The sequence below is a fragment of the Canis lupus genome, chromosome 31 (assembly GCF_048164855.1).
Source record: "Canis lupus baileyi chromosome 31, mCanLup2.hap1, whole genome shotgun sequence".
Taxonomy (NCBI): Eukaryota; Metazoa; Chordata; class Mammalia; order Carnivora; family Canidae; genus Canis; species Canis lupus.
Genome location: NC_132868.1, coordinates 12,992,499 through 13,017,176, shown reverse-complemented (window position 1 = coordinate 13,017,176; position 24,678 = coordinate 12,992,499). Strand labels below are relative to the sequence as shown.

Sequence of the window (24,678 nt, the reverse complement as noted above, 5' to 3'; positions counted from 1 at the left end):
CTGGGCTGCCTGGTGGAGTAGCGTCCCCCACACAACTGCCATCCATCTGCCCCCCTCTCCCCTCCATGGCCACCATCCACCTGCCCCCCACCCCTCCGTGGCTGCCGAACACCTGTCCCCACTCCCGCCAGCCTGGAACCACATCTGAACTCCAAGAATCTCCTGGGACTTGCTCGAGATGCCCAGAGGCCCACGTCACCCTGATGCAGAGTCCAGGCTTCCCTGGCCACAGGCAGCCCTCTAGCCCCTCCCTGCCCTCACCTCCATTTCCGGCAGGGCCTCCACCTGCTTGCCCCCCACTTCCTACCCTCAGCACCGCAGCCTCCAGCATCCATGCAGGAGTCACAGCTTCCTGCTGCCCCAAGACTGAAGTCCCTGCCTGGTCCTGACCCCACTTGGGGCCCCTCCCACCCTCAGGCTGTCCCTCTGCCTCAGGGCCTTTGCTTCTGCAGCTGCTGGTGCCTAGAAGCCCCCTACAGGCCCACTGACCCTCTCTGTCCTCTGCCATCTGGATGCAGCTTCCCCCACGTTCGTGTGGGTCCTGGCCGATGCTGCCCGACATGCAGAAGGCTGACGGCTCACTGCTGTGCACAAGCATCTCGGTCACAAGGTCAGGGCACCATCACCGTTCGGGGCCATGGGGGGCTGGGATCCCTCTTGGCATTGACAGGCTTCGGGAAACTGCTCTGAGGTGTGACACAGAGTCTGAAGCCCCGGGGCCTGTGCTCTGCTGACCACGCGGCCCAGGCTCCCTTAGCCACCGGTTCTCACTGCACCCCGTGCCCCCGGGGAGCAGTAACTACCACGCTGCCTCTCTGGCTTTGTCCGTTCTGGGCATTTCCTGTACGTTATCACCCAACACGTGACCTGACCGCGTGGCCCGTTTTCATGGCTGTTAGGACCTCATTCCCTGGGATGCACAGACCACCGCTGCCCACTCACCAGGGGCTGAGACCCAGGGTCTCCACATTTGGCCTGCAGTGAACGTGGGGACCCTAGGTCACTGGGCCGCGGCTCCAGGAGTGGGATCACCGGGTTGGCACCTGCCCACTCCTGGCAGCCATGCAGGGCAGCCCCAGGGCCTCATGCCTGTTCTCCCACCCATGGCCGTAGGGCGCGGCAAGGGCTAGAACAAGGGATCCCCACAGTGCCAGCTCCCTGTAGATCCCACCCCTCCAGGAATCATGACTTCAGCACAGCAGCATCATGCCCTCGTCCTGAATGTCCCTACAGATTCACACCTTCTCTGCAAACTCGCCTGTTTCGTCACTTCTCTTGACTGATTCAAGTGACGCTGGGTCTCAGCCCCTGGTGAGTGGGCAGCGGTGGTCTGTGCATCCCAGGGAATGAGGTCCTAACAGCCGTGAAAACGGGCCACGCGGTCAGGTTCCTTGGCCACCTGCATCTGCTTTGGGGTGAGATGAGAACACTCACAGGGAGGGAGGACCGGGCACCTCTCCCACTGTCCCGCTTTTACGCTGAAGACACAGGAGACTCCACAGTACTAGGTTTTATACAATTTATTTTTCTACCAACAAGATCATACAAAGACAAGGAAGCTATAAAACCACCGTGGAACCCACTTTGATCAGCTGCACTCGGTCCCACGCAGTCGTGTGGAAAGGGGTGCACGGACGCAGCTGCACCCTCACTCTGCAGCCGCCTACGCCGTGCAAACAGGGGCTGGGGTCATGGGAGGTCCTGCTATGTGGTGGCTCTTCTCCAGCCCGTGTGAACGTGCTGTACCTCATGGGGTCCTGGGGACACACCTCTGCCCAACACAGCATGTGACCCGTGTGCCAGGGAGGTGGGTTTGCCACTTTGCTGCTGTGGAACCACGGCGGGCAGGAGTACGTACGCCCCGAGCCCAGACATGGCTGTTTGGCACACACTCTGGCTGGTGGTCACTCTGGACCCTCTGTGCTGCCCAACCATGCCTCAGGGACATCGGGACACACACACACACACACACACACGCTTGGTCTGTTCCCTGACCTGAAATCTGTGGACCTGGTTGACTTGCTTGGGGGCCCCAGGGAGCCTGAGAGCCAATGGGCTCATTCACAGACACCCTCATTATTACCAAAACTCCCCAGGTGCTTAAATAAATAAATACGCCGCACAGACAGTGAGCCACGTCACCACAACCCACAGCGGTGTGACCAGGTCAGTCCATGGACCATCGAAACGCATCCTCTGGTCCCCTCTGCTGGCAGGAGGGTACAGGCACGCAAGCGACGCCTCACCAACCCAGAGCCGCTGGGGCCCCTCTCCACAGAGCCTGGTGTGTGGGAACCGGAGGCCACGGGATCCCCCAGAATGTGCCCACCTGGGAGGACCACACCGTGTGCCCGAAGAACCAGGGTTCCCTTTTTACACATTCCCACGCTGGGCAGGCATGCTGACCAAGGCCACCCATCGTGCGTGGACAGCGCTCCTTGGCCTCAATCCACAGGAACACAAACAGGGACATTACAGGGATGTTACAGGGACAGGTGCACAGGAGGCTGACCGAGGGATGGAGGCCCTCGGCCATCTTCCTGAACAGACCCCTGTGGCCCAAGGTGACCTTCATTCAGTCCAGGCGTGGTTTCTCCTGAGCGTCCCAGGTGGGGAAGAACTGAAATGTAACCACGACAACCAGGTGGGTCCGAGGAATCCACAGCCTGAGCGCTCTGGTCCAGTGCCACCCAGGTCACGCAGGGTGCTGAGGGTATCTGCACCTCCCCTCCCCATGGGGAACCTTGGCAGCTGCGTGCTGGCTCTCGGCCTGGAGAGGAGGGCTAGGACGTGTGGCCCAACCCCCAGCTCACCCTGTGGGCTCCCGGGTGGCCGTGTCAGGAGTAGATGGTGACCACCTCCCGGCCACTGCCCCTGACCAGCAAGACCCTGTCGAGCCCCTCAGTCAGGACCTCCAGGAACTCCATGTCTGGGGTGGCTGAGTTAAGGACACAGCTGGTTGCACCTGAGTCCCAGGCAGAGGAAGGCCAGTACGCAGGACCAGGGGCCCATGGCACAGCCCGAGGCGTCAACCCAGCCTCCCATGCTCCTGAGGGTCCCCACAGCCTGACCGGGAACCGAGGAGCCCCGCCCTCACTCTGGAGCACGGGGCACAGACGGATGAGTCCACCAAGAACCCACACAGGCCGGAGTCCCTGTCTGGTCACCAACCAAACAGAGTCCTCAGGCTCATGGAGATCAAGGCTTGAAGCCCAAGGGCCGCCTGCTGCCCTTCCTAGTGCCAGAGGGGACAGCCCCTGAGTCCCCTCATAGGACAGTGGACACATGGCTAGAGGCGTGACTCCAGCTCGGGGGGGCTGACCTGCACATCACGAGGTCAGGCCTGGCACCTGTGCTGTGGCTCGTCCAGGACAAACAGGAATATGCGGTGCGCCCTTGTCCCAAGGCAGATGCCCAGCATGGGAGGTGGCCAGGCAGGTGCTCAGAGCAGCCCCAGATTCATCCCAGGCCCGCAGCTCCTCGGTGCACAGGGTCTGGGTCACGGATGCGTTCACCCACCTCTTGGACTCGTTGCTCCTACCTCCTGCATGTCCCCAGTGCTTCACTGAGGGCCCGAGCCACCCGGGACACCTGGCAGTGGACAGCTTCCTCGCAGCTGTGGACAACCCCCCCCCCCCCCCCGCCCAAGCAGGGGCTGCTCACCTGGACTCCCCTGGACGCTGCTTTCTGGGCACTCAGGCCAGGTGGGGCCACATCGGCTCAGCCGGGGGTGGAGGCTCTGGTCCTGGCCCAAGGGCCCCCCACTGCTCCCGCCCCCACCCAGAATCCCGAGTAACAGGGAGGCCTCTGAGGGGCACAGCAGGCAGCCCATGGAAAGGATACAGTTCTCATCGCCCTGCCGGTTTTTGGGGGGGCCTGGCATGTTCAGCAGGACCAGCTGTGCACCCTGGGACTTGCTGAGGACGACGCCATTCAGCTTCACGGCCGTGTGCATCCTCCTGACGTTGGACTGGTTCCTGCGGGGAGAAGACCACTTGGCGATCCACCCACAGCCCTGTGTGCCCGGCTCAGTCCCAGACAGACACACCAGGATTCTGATGGTGTCACCTCCCCGAAGTGGACCAACAGGGACGTTACCAGCAGTGACAAAGCTGTGGTCTCCACAGTTCTAGACGGGCTGTCTCTAGAGCCTCCAAGCTTCTACATCTATGCGTGGCCCCAGGGAACAGCACAGTGCTGGGCGTGGAAGGCGCTCACACACATATGGGCTCTAACCCCACCCCACCCAAAAGCCTCAGTGTCTCGGCCCAGCCCTGCTCTACACGCGGCCTTGAGATAGCCCTGCTCCCTTGAGATAGGCTCGAGAGCACATGCAGCAGCACCTCGCTGGTCCTGACTTGGGCTGGGTGCCAGGACACCTCAGGGATGGCGTGGAGGAGAGGCCCGGGCCCTGCCCCGCCTGCATGCTGCTACTCCCAGTGGACGGCAGGAGGACAACCCAGGCCCTGCACCTCATCCTCACCAACCACCCAGTTCTGCGCATGCCCACCGAGTGGGGCAGAGCGTCCATGGGGCGCTTGGACAGTCCTCTGAGTCCCAGGCACAGTGCTCCCCACCCTTCAGTGCGTCCTGGTGCTCAGGCACCCGTAGGGCCTGGTCCTCTCTACCCTGTGTGCGCCTGGTGTCCACAGGTCCCTGGGTACCCCCTGCACTCAGGCGTGCACCGGGTGTCCACAGGTCCCCGGGTACCACGCCATGTTCCGGAAAGCACACTCAGGAGACACCGCATGCTCCAAGACATCCGTGCCCCCCACTCCACCATGGAGAACCCCAGGAATTCTGTGAATTCCCGAGTCACACCTGCACAGTGGAATCCGCAGGCAGCAGCCTGGCAGTGTCGGGAACAGGTCACCATGCCCCAGACTGGAGGGGCAGGCGGGCCGATGGTCGGTGTAAGGCCCGCAGCGGCCACATCCAGGCCACGCCCGGTCACCCGCTCTGCCTTGGAGCCAAATAGCTCCGATCACAACCACCAATTCCCAGGAGGAAAACAGGGAGCCGGCCCCTCTTTCCATCCCATTTCGCCTGATAAAATTATAGACTGGGCATCTGGCACAGCGCAATCAGGGCCCTTCCATTACGAGAACTGTGAGTTAGCTGCCCGGACGAGACCACAATTACCCGTGCTCGGGGACGGCAGCCACTCCAGAAATGAGTAATACTCAAGGATGCCCTACAGCTCGAAGTCAGAAAACACATATAATCTTTAAATCAGGGGTTTGGGTCTGGCGGGAAGGGCCCCTGGCTCCAGGGCGACGTGCGTCCTGGAGGTCACAGGGGCACAGACAGGGACAGTGTGGCCTCATGTCTCCAGGAAGCCAACAGAAACCTGTCTTTGTTCCCAACCTTGGGCCGTAAATCCACAGAACAAGAGATCCTGTCACACACGTGCTGAATGTGGCGGTCGGCCACCCAGGGGCGGTGGGAAGGGGGCAGTGGTGTGTCCGCAGCCAGCACCACAAGGGCAAAACGGAGGTGCTGGTCCCTCGGCTCCTGCAGGCCACACGTCGAGGGCGACGGGCCTAGCAGATGTGCTCCTGCACACGAATGCCCCGGACGGCCATCCACCCCCCAAAGCGTGCCTGCCACTGGGGACAGGCCGACCTAACCCACGATGGGTGCCCACATGCGCCCCTGGGGACGGGTTCAGCAGGCCCTCGCTCCACAGAGCATCTTAGGGAAGAAACCCTCGTCCTGCTTTTGGGGTTTTCATTGACCTGGGGCTCATGTCTAGTTTACAGGAACTAGAGCAACAGTCGAGTCCCTGTGTCCCCCCTGCCCTCCCCACAGATTCCCTGACCTGTCTACACACTTCACTCCCTCCATGGACCAATGTCTGCCTTCTTCTGCGGCGTGTGAACGGGGCCCTGGGGGCTGCAGGAGGAAGGGCTGCCCCCAGCCTCACCGCTGTGCCACGAGGACCGCCCTGGCTGCAGGGGACAGGCCGGCAGGGGGCACGCAGCAACCCCAGGCAGCTCCCACTCCTGCCCGTCTGGCTACCCCCCAGCGCCAGAGTATGCACGGGGTCCGTCCACACCCCTCCCACGACCAGGCCAGCAGTGTCGTGAGGTGAAGAGCTCCCGGGGCTGGGGAGCAACAGGGCACCTGTCCCCACAGAGCAGGGGACGGGACTCCAGGGGTGTGGATGGATCAGCTAAGAGCTACCAAAGCACCTGCTCCTTGGCACCAGAGCAGCTCAGGGAGCGCCCTCCCCATGCCGTGGTCCTCGTGCTCCTTGGAAGACGAAACCTCGGGTGCACACCCTGAGCCGCCTGGACACGGGAGCCACAGCAGCCGCCAGACTCTGCTCACGCGTGGGCACAAGCACACAGACACGCACACGGCTGCACACGTGGGGACACATGCACACACGGTTCACAGGGGCAGCATGTACCAAGCATGCAAGGCTACAGATCTAAGAAGCGTCCTAAGTAAAACAAGAGCACTTACAGGTTTCCCCATTCTCTACATGGGAGAGAAAATACAAAGAACGGGTTACTTCAAGAGCCAAAAGGACAAAGGCTTATTGAAATGGTCACTGGGCATGCCCCGGCCACCCTCCCCGGCCCACCTGGTCCTCCTCCTCCATCAGGGCTGAGCCCTGTGTCCTCGCCCCCACCCGCACCGCCCAAGGCCTCAGGGCTTCGCCCCTTCCTGGAGACCCTGGGCACGACGCCTCTGGGCCCAGCGGCACACCCCACCACAGACAGGGGCTCCCCGCCCAGCACCATAGGCAGAAGCCGGCTCTTGTGTTGTGGGCAGCCTACACAGTCAGTGGGGTCCCAGCAGGGGGTCTGCAGCCCCCAACAAGCCCTGACCTCTAGCTGCTAGGACCCAGCAAAAACACAGATGCCCGGATCCACGTGCATGGAGACAGTGACCCTCAGGCCTGCGTCTGCAGGTGCATGTGCAGCCCTGTCACAGCTGGCGAAGGGGTTGGGCCGTCTGGCCAGGACGTGCCCCATAGGGGCCACATGGACACTCACGGCTTCAGGCTGAAGAGATCTTTGAACCCGGACACACCCGGCTCCTTGTTCTTGTACTTCTCTGCGATCAGCTTCTCCTTGGTCCAGGTCATCTGCACCTTGTCTGGCGTGGACGGGGCTTGGGTCCTGGTGGCTACCACGGAATGGGCTGCAGTGTTTCTGTCATGGATCAGCTGGGCCTGGCCAGACAGCAGGGCAAGGACAAGCCCCACCGAGTGACCACAGGCCTCCAGACGCTCCCGAGATGAATCGGGTGCAGACGAGACGCTGGGGCGCTGGGGCCCCAGGGCCAGCCCTCCCTCGCCCCCTGCTGGCCTCCTCCTCCCGCCCCAGCTCTGAGGGCCCTGGAGAACACCCCAGACTCCATGTGAGCACGAGGGGGTGTCCACACCTGGAAGTCTCTGCACTCCAAATGGCTCCACACACGCGGCCGCTCCCAACCACTCACCCATTCGTCCCTCACTCATTCGTCCCTCGGTTGCCCATCCACCCATCTGTCACCACCCACCCAGCCCTCTCCTCATTGCCTACAGCAGAGTCAGGGAGCCTGAGTTCCTGGGGCAAGAAGAAGAGCCCTGGAGTTTGCGGAGGGGCAGGTGCAGGGTGAGGAAGCTAGTGTCACCCTTTGCACAGGACAGATGGCTGTGATTGACCCCCAGAGGGTGCTGGGCCTGAGGGGACCGGTGAGGCTCAGGGCAGAGCCTAGGGTGGCTGAGAAGCCACAGGGTGACCTGAGGGGAGGTCAGAGCAGAGCCCGCAGGATGGGTCAACACGATGGCCCTCAGAGACTCTCGGTGGCTCCTGGCTGGACAAGGCAGGGACTAGAGGGAGGAGGCCAGTTGGAGGCCCCGTGATGATTTGGACAGGGGACAACACAAGCAGGGGCGGGATGGCAGGCAGACCCACGTGGGGTGGGGACACGGAGCCCTGACCCCAGCCTGGGTGTGGGCCATGGGGGCAAAACCATGCCAGGCAGCTGCTCAGAAAGCCAGGCAGGGGGTAATGGCTCCAGTGACCGCCAGGACCGGTCCTGTGGGTCAGGTGGGTGTGCAGGGGCCAGGCCAGCACGGTGCAGCTGGACCTGGCTGGTCCCCCCTCCGTGTTCCTGCTGTGGGTGCGCCTGCCCGCTGCCCATCCCACATACGCACCTCTCTCTCCTGCTCCGTCTTGGAAAGCTGCATCTGCTTCAGCATCTGGGACCTCTGCTCCATCATCAGTGTCTTCTCGTACGTGAATGCCGATATGTCATTTTCAACCTAGGAAGTCCGGAAAGCGTGGAGGTGAACACGTGGCTCAGGGGCTGTGCGCTTCCACTAATGTGGCTCTGAGTGTCTGAGCACGGAGCTGTGACAGCAGCGGGTGCCCCCTCTGCTCACGTGGCGTGTGTGTTTCCCATGAGCACGAGCAGATGACCTCGTGGTAGAACCCGCATCTGCTCATGGGCCCGGGAGACAGCCCCTGGGGGAACCCCATGCCAACTACGTGCCCTTTCCTGCACGAGGGGGCGCCCACAGCTTGCAGGCGCTGTCTTCTGCACAGGGTGTGCCGAGCTTGCCTGCTGACCACAGGGCCAGGATCTCCTCCGGCCCCCAGCCTGAGCCTCAGCGGGTGGCCCTGCATCCTCCCGCCTGTCCAGGGTGGGGTCCGTGTCTCACTCTCAGGACCTAAGTGGGCAGCGCCCTGTGACCCTTGGTGGAGCTCTGGGCTCCCGCCGCCCAGCGCTGCCATCAGCCCCGCTCACGGCTCCCACAAGCAGGATCCCATCCTACAAGTGTAGGTTTTGATGTCGTTTCTGTCCATCCACCTCGCTAAAATCTATTTTCTTGGATTTTCTAGATACATAAGTCGTGTGATCTGTAGAAGTGTATCCCTGCCTCCAGCTTCCCAGGAAGGGAGATGAGAGTGGGCAGCCGAGCCAGCTTCCTGCTGACCTCGGGGACACTCACGGAGCCTAGCTGTCGGCTGGGGCATCTGACCAAACGTGTACTGACTCTGACTCCCCCAGCGCTTGTGATAAAACCTCCAAGTATGCTCGTGTTACAGACACATCTTCACGACAACCCCCAGACCCCTCCTGCTCACAGGTCTGGCTCCCACTCGGACTGGCCTCTGAGCCGCGCTGACCAGGAGCATCCCTCCCCGTCAGTGACCCTGACTTCAGGCTGTCGACGCTGGCCTCTCCTCTGGCAGAGGGGCTCCCTGCCTCCTGACGATGGCACCTGGGGCCCCGGCTGTCCGCAGGGCGCCCTTGCTGTGCAGGGGGGCCAGGCACAGGGATGAGGCTAGCCCAGCCAACAGCCCAGAAGCAGAGCGTGAGCGCAGGGAGCCTGCCCACCTCTGATGGAAGGATAGGCTAAGGGGTTCCGGCTGCAGTCTGCTCGCGGCTGGGGGCATGGGGGTGTGAGGCAGGGCAGCAGGTGTCTCACAAAGGAGACACGATCGTGTCCCAACACCGCTCCCGACAAAGCAGAATGTGCGATTACGATCGCAATCAGGCAGGGCTGTGGGTTCCGCCCATGACATTGTCAGACGTGCCGCACCAACTGCGTCCTCGAGAAACCGAGCGACGTTAGCAGCTTTGAAACTACAGTTACTGCAAAACCACGAGAGTCCAGGCCTCACGGTGCGACCCCGCCCCCACCGTGTGGCACCCAGGACCCCACCCATGTGGTTCTGACCAGCTCCCCAGACTCCTAACGTCTGCAAGGTTCCTGAAAACAGAGGGACTGGCGGGGGTGACGGTGAGGATGGGGCAGCGCAGGACAGTGACATGGGAGCCACGTGGAAGATGCTGGGGCAGCCACAGGACAGTGTGAGACAGAACCACCATGCGGTCCAACATGGACCCTGACAGGAGAGAGCATGAGCGCACAGGGCCGGGGCCGGGGGACAGCACCCTGGGAGTTGCTGCAGGCATGAGAACGCTTCGCTCCCCCTGCCCTGGGGACCAGCACCCGACGAGAGGCTGTCGGTGCGATGGGTGGGACTTTGAGGCCAAGGGGCTTGGACACAGATTGGCTCACATCCTGCAACAGGCCAGGTGTCACGTCTGCACAGGACATGCTCAGGAGGGCACATCACAACCGGGCAGCCCCTCCTACGAACCATGCAACCTACCAGCCCAGGCCAGCCTCGAGACTGGCAAAGGTACACCGAGGACCCGTCCACAAACGTGGGACACCGAGAGTAGTGTTGTCCCGGGAGGCGGGACCAGCAGCGGGCATGCGGGGAACCCCCACCCCCTCGGGGCCGCGCCTCACCATCTCCACCACCTCCACCTCAGCGCTGATCCTCAGGTGGTACAGGAACACCTGCAGGTCCTTCTTCATCTGGATGCTGTTGTCGTCCACCTGGGCCACCGTGAAGATGCGCATCCGGCACTTCCTCCACACCTGGTGGGCGGCAGGGCTGGCGTTGGCATGCATTCCGGGGAGCCCAGCCCCCGTCACGGGACCTGCCCCATGCATCCTACCTTGTGCTGCCGCAGCAGGAAGGGCAGCAGCATGAGGAGGCCCCCGTCGTGCACGACCCACCACACGTCAATGTCTCCGTCGCTGAACCGTTCCTGGTTTTGCGGAAACAGGTCCACGTTTTTGGCCACGAGCAGGGCCTGCTGTGCCGCCGTGGTGTCTCGGACAGTTTCTGTGGAGAGGCAGGGGGCGGGTGGCCGGCACTGAAGCAGATCCGAGCCCCCCACGGATGCGTGGGCTCCAGCCAGCATGGGAGGCAGGCAAGGCCATGGGGCCCACCCGGGGTGCACACTGAAGGCTGCCCTTGTGCTACCAGTGAGTGAGCTGCCGGCCGGAGGGCGTGGGCAGCCACACGGGGTCACCACGCCGGGGCCGGGCCGGCAGAGAAGGGAGCGAGGCTTTCAGACGACTGGGCGTGTCCCCCGGGGCGCCGAGACGCCACCGCACACGGCCCGGGACAGTACCCACCGACAAAGTTCTTCCAGGAGGACGTGTTGTCCTCCTGCTTCCAGGACCCGGGCCAGGCCATGAGCACTGTGTTGTGCCTCATGCCTCCCAGGCCGGCCGACTGGATCAGGTGGGACATGCCGTCCCGCAGGTTAGATGACACCACCAGCTGGCAGAAGCCCTTGGTCCTCTCTGTGCCCATCAGAGACCGGATGTTCTGGGGAGACAAGCAGGGTCGACGTCTGCTCGGGAGAACCATGGGCAGCCGACGACACCGCGTCCCTGCACTCCTAGAGACCCCCTCACGTGTGCTCCCAGGGAGACGTGGGCCCTCACCATTCATTCCCTACATCGTGGTCAGCACAGTGACCAGCTCAGTGTGACGCCAGATCCCTGTGGGAACCAGGACGCTCCACGGGGAGGCCTCCGCCCAGGGAGTAGAGACACGTTCAATGGGGCAGGACAGGTGGGAGACAGGTGGAGGGAGCGGGCTGCTTCCACGCACAAAGCCAGGTGAACGCCCTGCACCCCCGCTTGGCTGAGACACTCCTGGTCAGCGCAACAGTCTGAACACGGTGGCCAGCCTGAGTGCACAGGGACTGTGGCGCCCCTTGGCCCTCACCTCCAAGACGCAGCCACCACTCCACCAGCCCCACTGCAGCCTGAGCCCCAAGCCAGGGCTGTGCATCTGGGGTGGAAGCCAGAGGCACCACGTCCACATGGGCTCTGCTGCCTCCCAGGGCAGTGAGGGGCTAAGCACATGGAGCTGTCCCCAAAGAGACACCAAAAGGCCCCCATCCTCACTGCTCATGCAGACCTGCCCGCACACACAGCCAGGTGCCCTGCACCTGACCCCGGGACTCCATGCGACCTGGGAGGCTCTGACTCCACCAGGTCCTCCTACCAATAATCCACGTGGAATGAGACCTGTCCACGGAGGGTCCGCACCACAGGAACCCTGGAAACCTGTCAGGCTCAGCAGCACTAAGGAGCAGCCTCATGAACCTGCACCGAGACGGAAGGCCACAAGGCCGGCGCCGGTACGTTCTCTGCTGTGACAGAGAACTGACGTTTTACAGCACCATCATCAGTGCAGGAAAACGCTCGCTGCAGGCCTGGAAGAGTCCGGACCGCACGTCAGGGGACAACAGTCAGCGGTGCCGGCGAGGGGGCAGGGACGGGAAACCCGGCCACGCCACTACCGTCCCGGGCCAGTTGGTGGCTGCTGCCTATCCCTTCGGCTCCCCGGAGAGGCCCCGGCACACTGGGAGTGCGGCCCACGGCCCCAGCACTCGGGCAACATTCAGAAGTAAATGGCAGGGTCTCCCTGCCACACGGCGCGTCTGGACCACACTCCATGTCACCATTCGAGAGGCAGTCCAGAGAGCAAAGGCACCTGGAGAGGGTGCTGCCCTGGCCAGAGGCGGAGCGGCGCAAAATCACAGGGACAACCCCGCTAAATCTACGGTCTAGCAGCAGCTGCCACACTCAAGCACATGGGGTTGTGGTGCCACTGGTGCCTCGGGGAGAAGAGCACCGGGCACTGCCACCACGGAACACGCTGAACCCGCAAACCGCTGGGCGTGGGGGCGGGCAGGGAGCACAGGACCCAGCAGGTCTGTCTGGAAACACACAGCCCGGGCACTCCTGACACCAGGCTGTTTCCATGGGGGCCAGAGACACTCGGTCGGCAGCAATTTGAAGGTGGGGGACTGAGGAGCCTAGAAGGGGTGAGGCTGCATGGGCTGAGGTGGGTGATCCCTCCAGGCAGAGCCCCCGCAGGGCACACCCGCCACACTCCTACCAACCGCAGGCCTTGGAGCTAGGCCGCCAGTGGGCGGAGAGACCGAGCCCAAGCTGAGCCATCCCGAACCTGCCCCTGCCTCCCGCCTCCTGCCCGCGGCCCTCCAGGGGGTCCCTGCCCCCTCATGGCCGCTCACTTCAGCAGCATCTCAGGCTCGCCCCATCTGAACCCAGAACCCCAGGCTCTGAAAGGAGACAGCGGCATAGAAACCTCGCTCGGGGGAGTGGGGGGGTAGGGGGAGGCCGGCAGGGGGGCAGCTCAGGAGGCGCTGGGGCATCAGGACGGAAAGCACGGTGGGGTCTGATCTCCCTGCGCAGGCCCGCCCTGCCCCCTGCCCTCCCTCTGCCTTGCAGCCCTGCCACCCGCCTCAGGCCCACCTCCTCCGCCCGCTGCGCCTCTGCATGCTTGTCCAGGTAGGTGCCCTCCAGCACGGAGCCCACGATGGTCAGGCCCTTGCCGGCCTTGAGCTGGGTGGTGAGGGACAGCAGGCGGGGGTGCTTCACTCGCTGCTCCTCGTCCAGGTTGAGCATCACCAGCACCTGGGGCCTGCGGCAGAGACAGCGGTCACCCCGGGCTCCCCAGCAGGTGCACAGAGGGCCTGCCCCGGGTTCTGCATCCTGGTGCCTGAGGGATGGAGGCCATGGGGACCCCAGCTGAGGAAACCCTTGGTCTGTGGGTGGAGCCTTCTTCGTCCTCCCAGAGGACATCCATGCACTGACCTCCATCCTCTGTGCCACCCCATGAGGTCCACTCGCCCCACTCCCCACCCACCGCACTGCCTGCGTCCGGCCCAGGGTCCAGATACGCTGGTCATGCCACAACCGACCATCGTGAACAGAGGGAAGGTGCTAAAAGCTTGAGACAATTGCTTCACACAGCGGGGGCAATGGCCTCTCCAGAGCATGAGGTCGGAGGCGAGCTGTGCACGTTCGTGGGGCCTGAGGTCAGGGCACAGTGGGCTGCACGCTTACCTCCAGTTCTTGGTGTGGGGAGGGCCGTGCTCCACGCGCAGCAGGGCATAGCGGGCCGCGTTCAGCGACAGTCCCCGAATGCCATCACCCCACTCCTTCTCTGCCCTGCAGGGGAGGGGCAGCAGTGAGGCACGGGGTGGGCGGGGAGGGACCCCAGGGCCAGGGCCAGGGCCAGGGCCAGGGCCACAATGTGCATGTGCAGGGAACACTGGTGGGCCTGGCCTCACCAGGAGTGGTCACAGCCCCCACGCACTCTTAAACTGCTCTGGTAAGAGCTAGGAGGGGCCTCCGGGCAGCAGCTAAGACCCCTTAGACCTCACCCCTAGGAGGGAGCCAGGCCCCCCAGGCGATGCCCCAGGGGATGTAAAATTCTTGGAAATTTTGAAATCTGTCACACATCAGTGTTGGACAGACTTCCCAATTCTCACAAAGCACATGGCATAAAAGTGTCATGATCACCGTGGAATCGACTCAAAGCACACGTAACTCTCGACCCCCAGGACAAAGGCCTGCAGACCCGACAGCTGTGCCCACCTGTGCCCTAGGAGGTGCACAGCACTGTGCCGCGCAGACCCCGGGAGGCCCCAAGGGAGGACTCACCCGCGGTACTCGATGTACTTGTAGATGCAGCCGGCTATGAGCATGGCGAAGAGCGCGTAATACCAGGAACAGATAAACATGAGGGCAAGGCACAGGCTCATGCCCAGGAAGGACAGCGCCCTGGAGGAACACAGAACTCACAGGCCTGCCACGCCCACAGCCCCACGCACATCGCCAGCCACCGAAAGAAGGTCTCTCAGCTATGGTGGGAAAGTGGCACTGACGCTGCCGGCCTGATCCCCCCTTCTGCCCCCTTGAGGGCTGAACCTGCCCTGGCTCTGCGCCTACGGGACGCCCACCCCTCTGCCCAGGGTGCACAGGCACACTGCCGGCCACAGAGCACAATGGTCTTCACCCGTCCACCACAATGGCAGCACGAAGACATGCTGCCTAAGGTCACACGCTCCGGGCCCACACGCCACGTGATGCCTTGGTGGCCCTGGGTGACACAGGGGCACAGGGCCCCCCTCAGCTCGGCCGAGGCTGGTGCTAGAGGAAACCAGGGCCCCACGTGGCCTTTGGATGCAGCCTGCACTGGGGACCCCAGGGCCGCCCTGGCCGTGCGAGTGCTCACCAGTGGTAGTATCTGAAACGTGGGCGCCAGTTGGGCGTGCGCAGCAGCGTCTGCACGGCACAGGCCAGGTTCACGAACATGTAGCACATGAGGAAGAACCTGGAGATGCCAGGACAAGGCCACAGGAAGCAGGTCAGGTCCCAGGCGGCCCTGGCTGACCATGCCCACACCCCTCCTGCAACAGCCCAGCCCACCCACTCCCAGGTGGTCTCCTGCCCCCTCCTGTCTACGGCCTCTGTGGTTGTGCATGTCTATCACCCCGAGCAGAAGGCCAGCCCCGAGAGCAGGGCCTCCCGCTCCGAGTCAGCAGGCGGCGGCCCCATGTCTGTGGCCTTTCCCCACACACGTCCCACCGTGCCTGCAGCCACTCACATGGACAGGATGGGGGCCACACTGTCCAGGGAGGCGATCAGGATGCCGGTCTCACAGATGAGGGCCGTGAGCAGCAGAGCCCACGTGGGCTCCCCATTGGCCTTCCCGTGGCCAAACACCTGCAGGGAAGGGCAGCCGGGTCACAGGGGGCAGTGCCCTGTGTCCTGGTGAGCAGCCCTGGAGGAACCAAGGCAGGAGCAGACCTTCACGGTGCGTCCTAGACCCTCGATGGCTGGCCCCAGGAAGAAAACCCGACATCCAGCCGTGCAAAGGGAGACGGTGGCCCAGGTACCACCAGGCCCAGGGCCTCACAGTGCACGGATGGGGGTGAAGGTGATCCCTCCGTGCCCTGGACGGGGGCCCCCCAGGGAGCATAAGGCTAGCCTCGAGCCACACGCACAGAAGACCCCTGTGAGGACCTCACAGTAAGGTGCTTGGACCCTTCACCCGCAGCCACGTGGGGCAGGACCACGGCAAGGCCACACCCGCCTCTAGGGGCACCAGCTGTCCAACATGTTCCTTGCAGTCCCTGCAGCCCAGTGGCCCGGGAAGGGACATTCAGAGCACGCTGCAGAGACACCATGAAGCAAACAAGAAACAGAGCTAGAGAGGGGCACCAGGGCGCCATGGTCGAGGCTCAGGTGGGAGTCTGTGGGCTGGAGGCTCCACGGCACCAGGGACGCCATGACTGCCACCTGCTCCTGACAGTGACGCCCAACCTAGCAGGTACCTGCGCACGCTCCGCAACCCTGTGTCCGAGGAACAGATGGAGTCATGAGAGAGGAAAACATTCCAGGCCACAGGAACCTTCCAGGGAGCGAAGGCGAGGGCCAGCACTCGGGAGCCAGAGGACCAGCACCCACCCCAGATGATCAGCACACATGGGGCCTCAGGCACCCCAGCCCTGGCCCAGGGAAGCCCTGGCCCCACCACCTTGGGAGGTAACTTGACTATGATTGCAGATGTGAGCTTTAAGGGCAACCAGTCATGGGGCAGCCTAATCCCTGCTTAGGTGACTGGTGTCCTCATGAGAAAAGATGAAGCCACATGGAAGCCATGAGAGAACTCAGGAAGGGTGGGGTCCATACACCAAGGACGGAGACCTCAGAAGAATCCAGCCCTGCCCATGCCTGCCTCTGGGACCTCCCACCCCCGGGGCATGAGCAGATGCACTTATGTTATCTGAGCCCCCAGCCATGTCCTGTGCCGTCAGAACAAGAAGACGCCGGTCCCGCGGGCTCCTCGCAGAGACCTCTGTCTGCAGGGGAGGAAGCCACATCCAGCAGGGCAGACGCCAGCCCCACAGGAGGTACAGGGTCCCAGGTCGCTCCCCTCACACACGGCCCAGACGTGGGCCCAGAGGCTATCACCGTGACAGCTGGCTCCAGGGCAGGCCCTTGGGGACCCCACGCAGACACCCTCCTTCCCGAGGGGCACCCCACTCACCTGCAGGAAGGGGATGATGCCGTCTCGGGCAATGGCCTGCAGCAGGCGCGGCGCCCCCGTGAGGCTCTGTAGGCCGGCACCGCAGGTCGAGAAGAAGGAGCCGATGACGATGACCCAGGGGGACGGCCAGGCCAGCATGCCGATGACCAGCTTCCCCTGCAGGGCCTCGCCAAACCTGGCGGGGCAGGAGCAGGCAGGCCATCAGACTCATGCTGAAGACGTGGTTCTCATGTCCCGAGCTGGAATGAGGCCACTCCCACCCTGAGTGTCCTCCTCAGGAGCAGGGAGGCCACGGTCAGCCCTGCACAGCAGCATCCGTGAGGCCTCACTGCCAGGGACCACACGGGACCCCCCATGGAGGGGCCATGGGGCTTCCTGCTTGCCACACAAAACCTGAAATCCTGGGGGAGGCAAGCTCAACGCTACCATCTGCTATGAGAAAACGGATGCTGACTAGGAAGCTTCTAGAAGTCACAAAACCAACATACTTATCTCGTAAGATCACGCCTTCGATGCAGGCCCCAAAGAGCACGATGCAGGACAGGTCTGTGTCTCGTGTCAAGGAAGCTGCGGCCCAAACGTGTCAATGGGGTCCTACTCACGGTGGGCCTGGACCAACCCTGTGCCCCACATGCCCGCCCTCCCCCCCCCCCCACTGCTGTGACCCTGCGGCCCTCGGAGCCTTTCTTGCTGCCCCGTCCTGGCTCCAGTGAGTCAGGGGGCACACTGGCAGGACACTGGCTCGCTTGGTAGAGACAAACCTCTGCAACCAGCATGGGGTCGCTGTGACTGTGTGCGTGTACACAAGCACCATGAACCACACCACAGTCACGGGTTATTGCCAGGCATCATGTGTGACGACGTGAGCGCTCCACGTGGCTGACAACACTCAGGCCATGACCGGCCGTGAGGTCAGTGTCCTGGTGGCTCCTTCACCCTCCATCATCAGGCAGACGTTGGCCCGGCTCCCTCTGGAGGTGGCGGTCAGCGCTGGCCTGAGCCCTGGAAGCCCACCCCGGCTGGACGCGCACCGGGCGGTGGATAGGGCATGGGCCTTCCTCACCCAGTGCCTTGGAGGATACAGATAAATGACGTTGTCACGATGGCCAAAATGGTCCCTGTGGGGATCGACTTCTGGGCATCCCTGAGGTCCCCAGAGCGGTTCGAGCCCGCCATGATACCTACAGAGACCCACAGGGACAGCCTACGGTTACCACAAACCTGAAAACACCGCCTGCCAGGCCCCCAGCCACAACACACGGGCCACATAGCCACATGCACCAGTGGCTCAGGCGGCAGTGCCAGGCCGGGTGGGGCTGGGGCTCCCGCGGGCAGAGGGCAGCTGGAGGTGGCCCGGCAGGGAGCGTGTATCGATGCAGGGAACAACACCCTGGCAGGTGCTGAGGGTCATCCCAGAAGGTCAGCGACTGTCTTGTAAGGATGGCCCTCGGCTCCTTGCCCAGCTGCCACGGTCCGTCACCCCGAGTGATGCCGGTCTGCTGGGAGCACTTGGGACAACACCTTCCCACACCCCAACCGGCACATGGGGAGCAGAGACCCCAAGGCTTGTTTCTCGGGGGACCAGGCAGGGCCTCACCGGTCACAGAGGGAAAGTAGATCCCGACCAGCATGGTGAAGTAGGTCATGATGTCGGTGAGCACATAGGGCAGGCCACTGGCTCTGCTCTCCTCTGGCACCGGCACGGACGGCATGCCCTTCCTCTCCACGAACGCCCCCTTGTCTGCATATGTGCTCCACAGATTATCTGTGGGTGACAACAGGCCCATAACAAGATTCCAGACCCTTCTACCAGGCCCAGCAGGCACAGCGGTGAAGGGCTTACCAGCTCCCACGGGATCTGATGTCACACACGACCCCTCCTCCCAGAACACAGATGGGACAGACCCTGTCCCCCCAGCCTGAGCCCCCGTGACCAGGGCGAGTGCCCGTGCACCTGCCAGCAAACCCCTAGAAAGACAAGGTCTGCTGAGCCGCAGGCTTCATGGCCTGTGTGGTGACCACGGCTCCAGCTCCGGGGAGGACGCCTACCAGGTGTAGGGTGGCACTCACCCAGCAGGACGCCACTGGCCACCCCGGGGATGCCCTGGATCTCTGTGACGTTGTTCTGGGCAAAGTACTCGTCACAGCTGGCGCTGGACATGGAGTTGTTGCAGAAGAGGCGCCAGAGCGCGGTGGGCGTCGTGCCGTTGTTGGCGGTGTGGACCTTGGCACAGAGGTCGAAGCCGCGTCTTGACAAGGTGCGGTTCCCCAGCAGGCAGACCCTAGCACAGGGAGGTGGGCGTGAGAAGATGCACAGGCCCCTCCTGAAACTACTTCTACCACTTTTCCCGAGTGACCAGGATTGGGGGCTGCTAGGCTGCTTCTGACACTCTACCCTGGGCGGCAGGAGTGCCGGTGAGCTGCGCAGGCTGGGTGCTGAAGCAGGACCTGGGGCCCTTGCAACCATGCTCCCCGGAGCACAGTGCATGTTGCAGGGGCCTTGCATGACTGATGCAGGTGCCTCCCTCCACAGGGAGGCACTGCGGGGGGGAGGCTTGGTGCCACCCCGCTGCCCGGCCCCTCCTGACCAGCCCTGTGGGCCCTGGGCCAACCTGGCCACCTGCCATACCACGTGGCAGACGTAACATGGCTCGCTCACTCGCTGTGACCTTGAGCCACTTCCTGGGACCTGCCAGCCACACCCAGAAGGGGGACAGGAAAGGAGCCCATTGGGGGGCCCCTGGGCAGCCAGGGGCACTGAGGACGGGCCACCCCAGGGGGTGCTCAGTGCGGCCTGTCCTCGGGGCCAGCAGCACAGTGTTTACCTCTGACCTCCGGCAACCTACCCCATCCATGCAGAGGGCACAGCCCCACGAGCATCCTGATGGCTCATCCCCTAGCCTAGCGGGAACAGGGGAGTCTGCACCCCCCAGCGCCACCACCCCGGGCCCGACCAGGCACACAGACCAGGCTAAGAGGAAGAGCTGCACCTCTGCAGGCCCAGGACTCACGGGACATCTGGTGGGTCGAAGGCGGTCTTGATGACACCGGCATAGATGGCAAGGATGGACAGCACGACACAGGCCAGGAACACCAGGGCCAGCTTGTTGACATACTTGACGCCCACGAAGACCACCATGGCCATGAGCACCAGCGTGCACGTCCCATACACGCGCATGTTGTGCAGCATGGCCGCGGCCTCACCCTCCGCCGTCTCTGCCTGGATGATGGCTGCGCTGGGGGAGATGTAGGTCTGTGGGGAATAGAGAGTTAAAGAAGGGCCTCCCACCATCCCTGCCTGGAACGTGGCCCCACGTGGAAGGCGCCTTTGTGCGCAGGGCCTCATGCTGGGCTTCCACCCCCCAGAATGCATTTATGGGGAGTACACCCTGGTGGGAGCCCAGAAACAAGGCTAAAAAGAGATGCCCTTGGGGTGGGCGTCATGGACGCTGGCCCCTGGCCCCTGGGCAGCACCCCCAGCTCAGCCTGCAGGGCCAGGGGCCACCGTGGCCTTATCATCGGGGAGTGATAACATTGTCCACGGAGGCCCTACCGTGCATGCACATAATAAACTGAGTGGGGGCAACAGGATGGACCAATTCATGGCCGAGAGGTGACTGGCTGGCTGGCTCTGCCTCTTCCAACAGCAGAGGCAGCTGAAGGCCAGGGATGCGGGCTGATCTGGGGCTCAGACCTGCAGCCCATCACGCACTCAGATGTCCCCAAAGGGTAGCCGGGAGGGACCCCAGGTCACTGCAGTCAGTACGGGCACAGCGTCCAGCCAGGGCCCAGCACCGAGAGGGACACAGCCAGCCTCCGAGAGCCTGAGCAGGCAGGCATCAGAGCAAAAGGGTGGGGGGCCCGGGAGGGGACTCCTCGGGGCCTGGAGAACCAGCCCAAAACAAAGCACGTACCAAAAAAATCTCAATGGTCCCCAAAATATACATGGCCCCAGCGAAGGTCGTGCCCAGATAGAAGCAGAGGCCCACGGCCCCTCCGAACTCAGGCCCCAGGGAGCGTGATATCATGTAGTACGAGCCGCCAGCTGCAAACAGGACAGAGAAGCAGCGGGTTAGGGTCACACCATTTCCCGGGAAGCCGACGTTAGCCCAACACCTCGATGCTGTGCACTCTGCCCCAGAAAGGCCAAGGAAGCCTGCGGCTGCTGGAGCACCATCCTGCACCAGAGCACAGCCAACGCCACAGCCAGCCCTGGACCCCATGCCCTGGCGGCCCTGAGGGTAGGGGTGCAGTCTACACCACTGCTGCCCCCTGGGCCAGGGAGGCTCCAGGGATGGGCAGCTTCCCCAGGACCTGGAGACGGAGTCCCGCAGGGCATGGTTTGCAGACCGTCCCCTCCATGTCCTCCTCACCTGGAGCCCCGCACCCACCCAACCCAGGGACAGTCACGACAAGCAGCTGTGCTCCGGGGCTCCAAGGCCAAAGCAGCCCCAAAGACTGAAGCCGTGCCCAGTGCCCCCAGCCCCTCTGCTCTCCAGGCTCCTGACACCCGCTCAGGCGGCACCTGACGCAGGGACTGCCCGTGGTGATGCTTCAGTTCAGCCTCAGCAATAACTCAGTTTACAAACAGAATTGGGGTCTGGGAAAAATTAACTCGAGAACCAAAAGCAGGAAGCGGTTCATGAGATGCCAGCATCTCTGACCACAGAGCAATGTTGACATTTCCTAAGAAAGTATCTGGAAACGTTCATGTAGGTTCCACTAGGAATCTACAAAAATCCCAATTTCATAGCAGCTCTGAGCGCAGGCCAGGCACTGGGGGACAAGTGTGTGCAAGATCCCCGCCTTGCCTTAGGACAGCTCGCGGCGCCCCCATGTGCTGGGAGAGCAGGGAGCCCGTGAGCGCCTCTGCCTGGAGGCGGGGTCCCTGTGGACCTGCCCGCCAGAAGTGGCAGTCTGTGCTCCAGGCTTGCCATCAGGTGGGCAGGGCACGTGCACACAGGGGCCCTCTGGGGCAGCACCGCCCACCTTGGCAGAGGCCACCCTGGGTAAAGGGCTCACGTCAAGGTCACAGTAGGGGGAGCCCTGCATCCCCAGCAGGGCTCAGGTCGGGTCTCCACTCGGCCTGCCCCGGCACCCTTACCTGGGACCACACCGTTGGTAGCGATGGCGCTCATAGAGATGGCCGTCAGCATCGTCTGCAAAGACACAGGTGAACTCCTCTGAGAACAGAGGCTGTTTGGGGGACCACGCCCAGCCCCATGACGAACGGGCTGCCGAGCTACAGGATACTCAGGGCCGCCCGGATCTCTCTCACTCGACCCTCAAAGCTGAGCTCCTGCAGACCATCCAGAAAATCCCAACTCCAGACCCCACACGGGATGAAAGGCCGGCTTCTGCCTCGGTGCCTGCCTACCATGGGGTTGGGGGGAACCCCATCTGGGCAACCGCTCCAGGCTGGAGGCAGGACCTCCACAGCCGTCCAGGGTGGGTCTGCCCCCAGCTCCCAGCACAGCTCAGAAAGTGGCCACACCACAGGCTACCAAAGGACCAGAAGGAGCCTCCGGAAAGTATAAGGTACCGATGGCCACTACAATCCTGGGTCCCGCTTTTTTGGCTCAGGTCCCCCTGGGCACACGTGTTGCTTACAGAAGCCCCTGCTCTTTATCTGGTTTTATGTCAATTATCACAGGTACTTCCAGATCTCTCAAGTGAAAGAAACGTCACAGGAGGAAGGAGGGGGCGCAGCTGAGATGACCATGCTGCAGCCTGCAGGGCCACGAGGGGCACAGGCCAGTCCCTGGACAGCTAGGAAGCTCCAGGGGAGGCCTGGGGGCTCAAAGGAGCCAGTCCCACAGTGAGAGCAAGGCAGGAGAGCCTGATGCTGTGGAGCAGGTGCCCGGGAGCATGGAGGCCACAGCAGACCTGTGAGCAAGGGGACAACAGCCCCATGCTCTTACTGCCTGGGGCCAGGCAGGTGTGGGGGGCAGGGTCTAGAACCAAACAAGTCACAGAGGTGAGCCCTTCCTGCAAACAGGGACCCCAGGTGCTTCCAAACTGGAAGGGATCTCATGAATATGCAGGACCTGCTCGAGTGGAGACAGCGCCCCCACAAGCCGGGCCACCTGGACGCACACCCCAGTATCCTTCCACAGATGTAGAGACCCCTTGGCCGATCGCTGGCCCACTCTACACCTGCCAGCCCTGGAAGGGGCCCTGGGTCACTCACGCAGGTACAGCACATGAACACAATGAGGAAGGACTCCAGGACGCCAGCCGCCCCCACGATCCACGTCAGGCGCAGGAAGAGAATCACGCCAAGGATGTTCTGGAGGCAGGGCAGGTAGACGCCAATGAACGTGCCCATGCGCGGGCTCTGAAAGAGACCATGGTGGTTCTAGGGAGGCGGAACCAGCACCTGTAGGCGCCCAGACCCACCGCCCTCCCAGGAGCCCCGGGGATACTCGGACAAGGAAGGGAAGCCATGGCCCTGGAGGCCTGGGGGAAGCCAGGCATCCCTGGGAGGCTTTGGGAGAAATCCTTAGGACCCCACTGCCCAGGAGCAAGGTGGATGCTGGGACGGAATCCAGACCACGTCGCTGCCAGAGAGCGGGAAGGGTGACATGAAGGCAGCCATGGCAACACCGGGCCAGTGGGAGGCAGGACAAGCCCAGGCCCTGTTCTGTGGACGGCAGCTCTGGTCTGCAGAGGCCTAGGCACTCAGGGACACAGGAGGACGATAGGCAGGGGCTCCCTAAGTGCATAAGAGGCACCGCAAGGCAAGTGCCTGAACCCACTGCAGAAAGTTCACATGTGACCTGCAGCCATGTGAGCCCAGTGGTGCCACCTCTGGGGTGTCCTCTGTGATCCCCGAGGCCACCAGGGCTCAGAACTGCAGGCAGGTTGGTGGCACCAAGGCCAGGAGCCTGCTGGGGGGCTCCAGAGCCACCACAGAGGGTGCGCAACACCGGGGTCCCAGCCCATCCTGACCCACAGCTGGCGAGGCACCAGAGTCAGGTGTATACCTCAGTTTCCGAGATGGACCTTCCCCCTGAAAAATGTCTCAGATGCAGGTGAGTAAGAAAACACACACACCTGGGGAAGGTTTGCTCTGGAAATACTTCCTAAGAGTGGAGAAAAGCTACAGATACAGGCCAGGAGGTCAAGGGGCCGGAAGGCCAAGCAGCCAGGAAGCTGAGGGCCAGGGAGGGTAAGGTTCTGGGAGGTCGAGGGCCAGGGAGGCAGCTCTGCTGGCTCACTGGCCCAATGACAGACTCCCGCAGGACAGCAGGCTACACCACATATAGGGAGGGGGCTTCTGGGGGTCACAGGCTGGAGGGGACAGGGCGGGGGGAGGGGGCACACCTTGACCTCACGCCTCTTGCCGTCCTCCTCATGTTCCTCGTGCTCTACGACGCCCTGGCTCAGGTTGGTGTAGTTGGCCAGCTTGTTGAGCAGTGAGGACACCATGGGGTTGCTGTCCATCTCCTCCTGTGCGGGGCCAACACGGAGTTCATTACCCGATCCCTCCCGCCCCCCACTGCTGGACCAGTGCCCAGCACAGGCTCCCTGTTGGTTCCAGCCCCAGATCCGAGGCCATGTCACCCTGGACATGTGCAGTGTTCCCAGGTCAGGGGTCAGGAGCCCAAGGTTGGGGCCCGTGGCCACACGGAGCAAGGTCCAGGATTCCCTGATGGTCCCTCCTGAGAAGGTGGCGGCCAATGAGGCTCCCCCTGTGTGTGGCAGCCAGTTGGGGGGCAGCCCTCCACCTGACCCAGTTCCTCGGGAGACCACGAGGTCTCGGGGCTGTGGCCCTGTGTTGTGTCCAGGTTACAGCCCTGGCCCCCATGCATCCCGTCAGAGGGCAGGAGCATGTGTCACCTCAAAGAGCGCCATGTTCTTTCCTTCACAGAAGCTCTCCTGCTCCATTTCCGAGTGGTTGATGAACGGGCTGTTTTCTCGCGGGTTCCCATCTCCTGCAGGGCAAACCGCTCAGGTCAGTTGTACAAGCGGCCAGAACAGGGCA

The 24,678-nt window shown here is 63.1% G+C and overlaps 1 protein-coding gene across 5 annotated transcripts in view; it reads right to left on the bottom strand.

Moving 5' to 3' along the window:
- Window positions 1–1,505: 1,505 nt before the first annotated feature.
- Window positions 1,506–24,678, bottom strand: part of SLC12A7 (solute carrier family 12 member 7) — a 65,506-nt gene continuing 42,333 nt past the window's right edge. For 4 of the 5 annotated variants that reach the window (XM_072807407.1, XM_072807402.1, XM_072807404.1 and 1 more), the window contains exons 2-24: window positions 24,534–24,628; window positions 24,018–24,143; window positions 22,882–23,028; window positions 21,796–21,850; window positions 20,606–20,736; window positions 19,703–19,944; window positions 18,762–18,973; window positions 18,289–18,456; window positions 17,774–17,872; window positions 17,180–17,237; window positions 16,692–16,866; window positions 15,246–15,364; window positions 14,874–14,972; window positions 14,300–14,419; window positions 13,700–13,804; window positions 13,106–13,274; window positions 10,946–11,141; window positions 10,480–10,649; window positions 10,268–10,399; window positions 8,156–8,263; window positions 7,008–7,186; window positions 3,844–3,977; window positions 1,506–2,929 (exon numbers count right to left, since the gene is read on the bottom strand). In XM_072807407.1, the coding sequence (XP_072663508.1) occupies window positions 2,838–2,929; window positions 3,844–3,977; window positions 7,008–7,186; window positions 8,156–8,263; window positions 10,268–10,399; window positions 10,480–10,649; window positions 10,946–11,141; window positions 13,106–13,274; window positions 13,700–13,804; window positions 14,300–14,419; window positions 14,874–14,972; window positions 15,246–15,364; window positions 16,692–16,866; window positions 17,180–17,237; window positions 17,774–17,872; window positions 18,289–18,456; window positions 18,762–18,973; window positions 19,703–19,944; window positions 20,606–20,736; window positions 21,796–21,850; window positions 22,882–23,028; window positions 24,018–24,143; window positions 24,534–24,581 (3,084 nt within the window). In that variant the 5' untranslated portion in view covers window positions 24,582–24,628 and the 3' untranslated portion in view covers window positions 1,506–2,837. The remainder of the gene's footprint in view (window positions 2,930–3,843; window positions 3,978–7,007; window positions 7,187–8,155; window positions 8,264–10,267; window positions 10,400–10,479; window positions 10,650–10,945; window positions 11,142–13,105; window positions 13,275–13,699; window positions 13,805–14,299; window positions 14,420–14,873; window positions 14,973–15,245; window positions 15,365–16,691; window positions 16,867–17,179; window positions 17,238–17,773; window positions 17,873–18,288; window positions 18,457–18,761; window positions 18,974–19,702; window positions 19,945–20,605; window positions 20,737–21,795; window positions 21,851–22,881; window positions 23,029–24,017; window positions 24,144–24,533; window positions 24,629–24,678) is intronic. The other variant, XM_072807403.1, reaches the window with a different exon arrangement.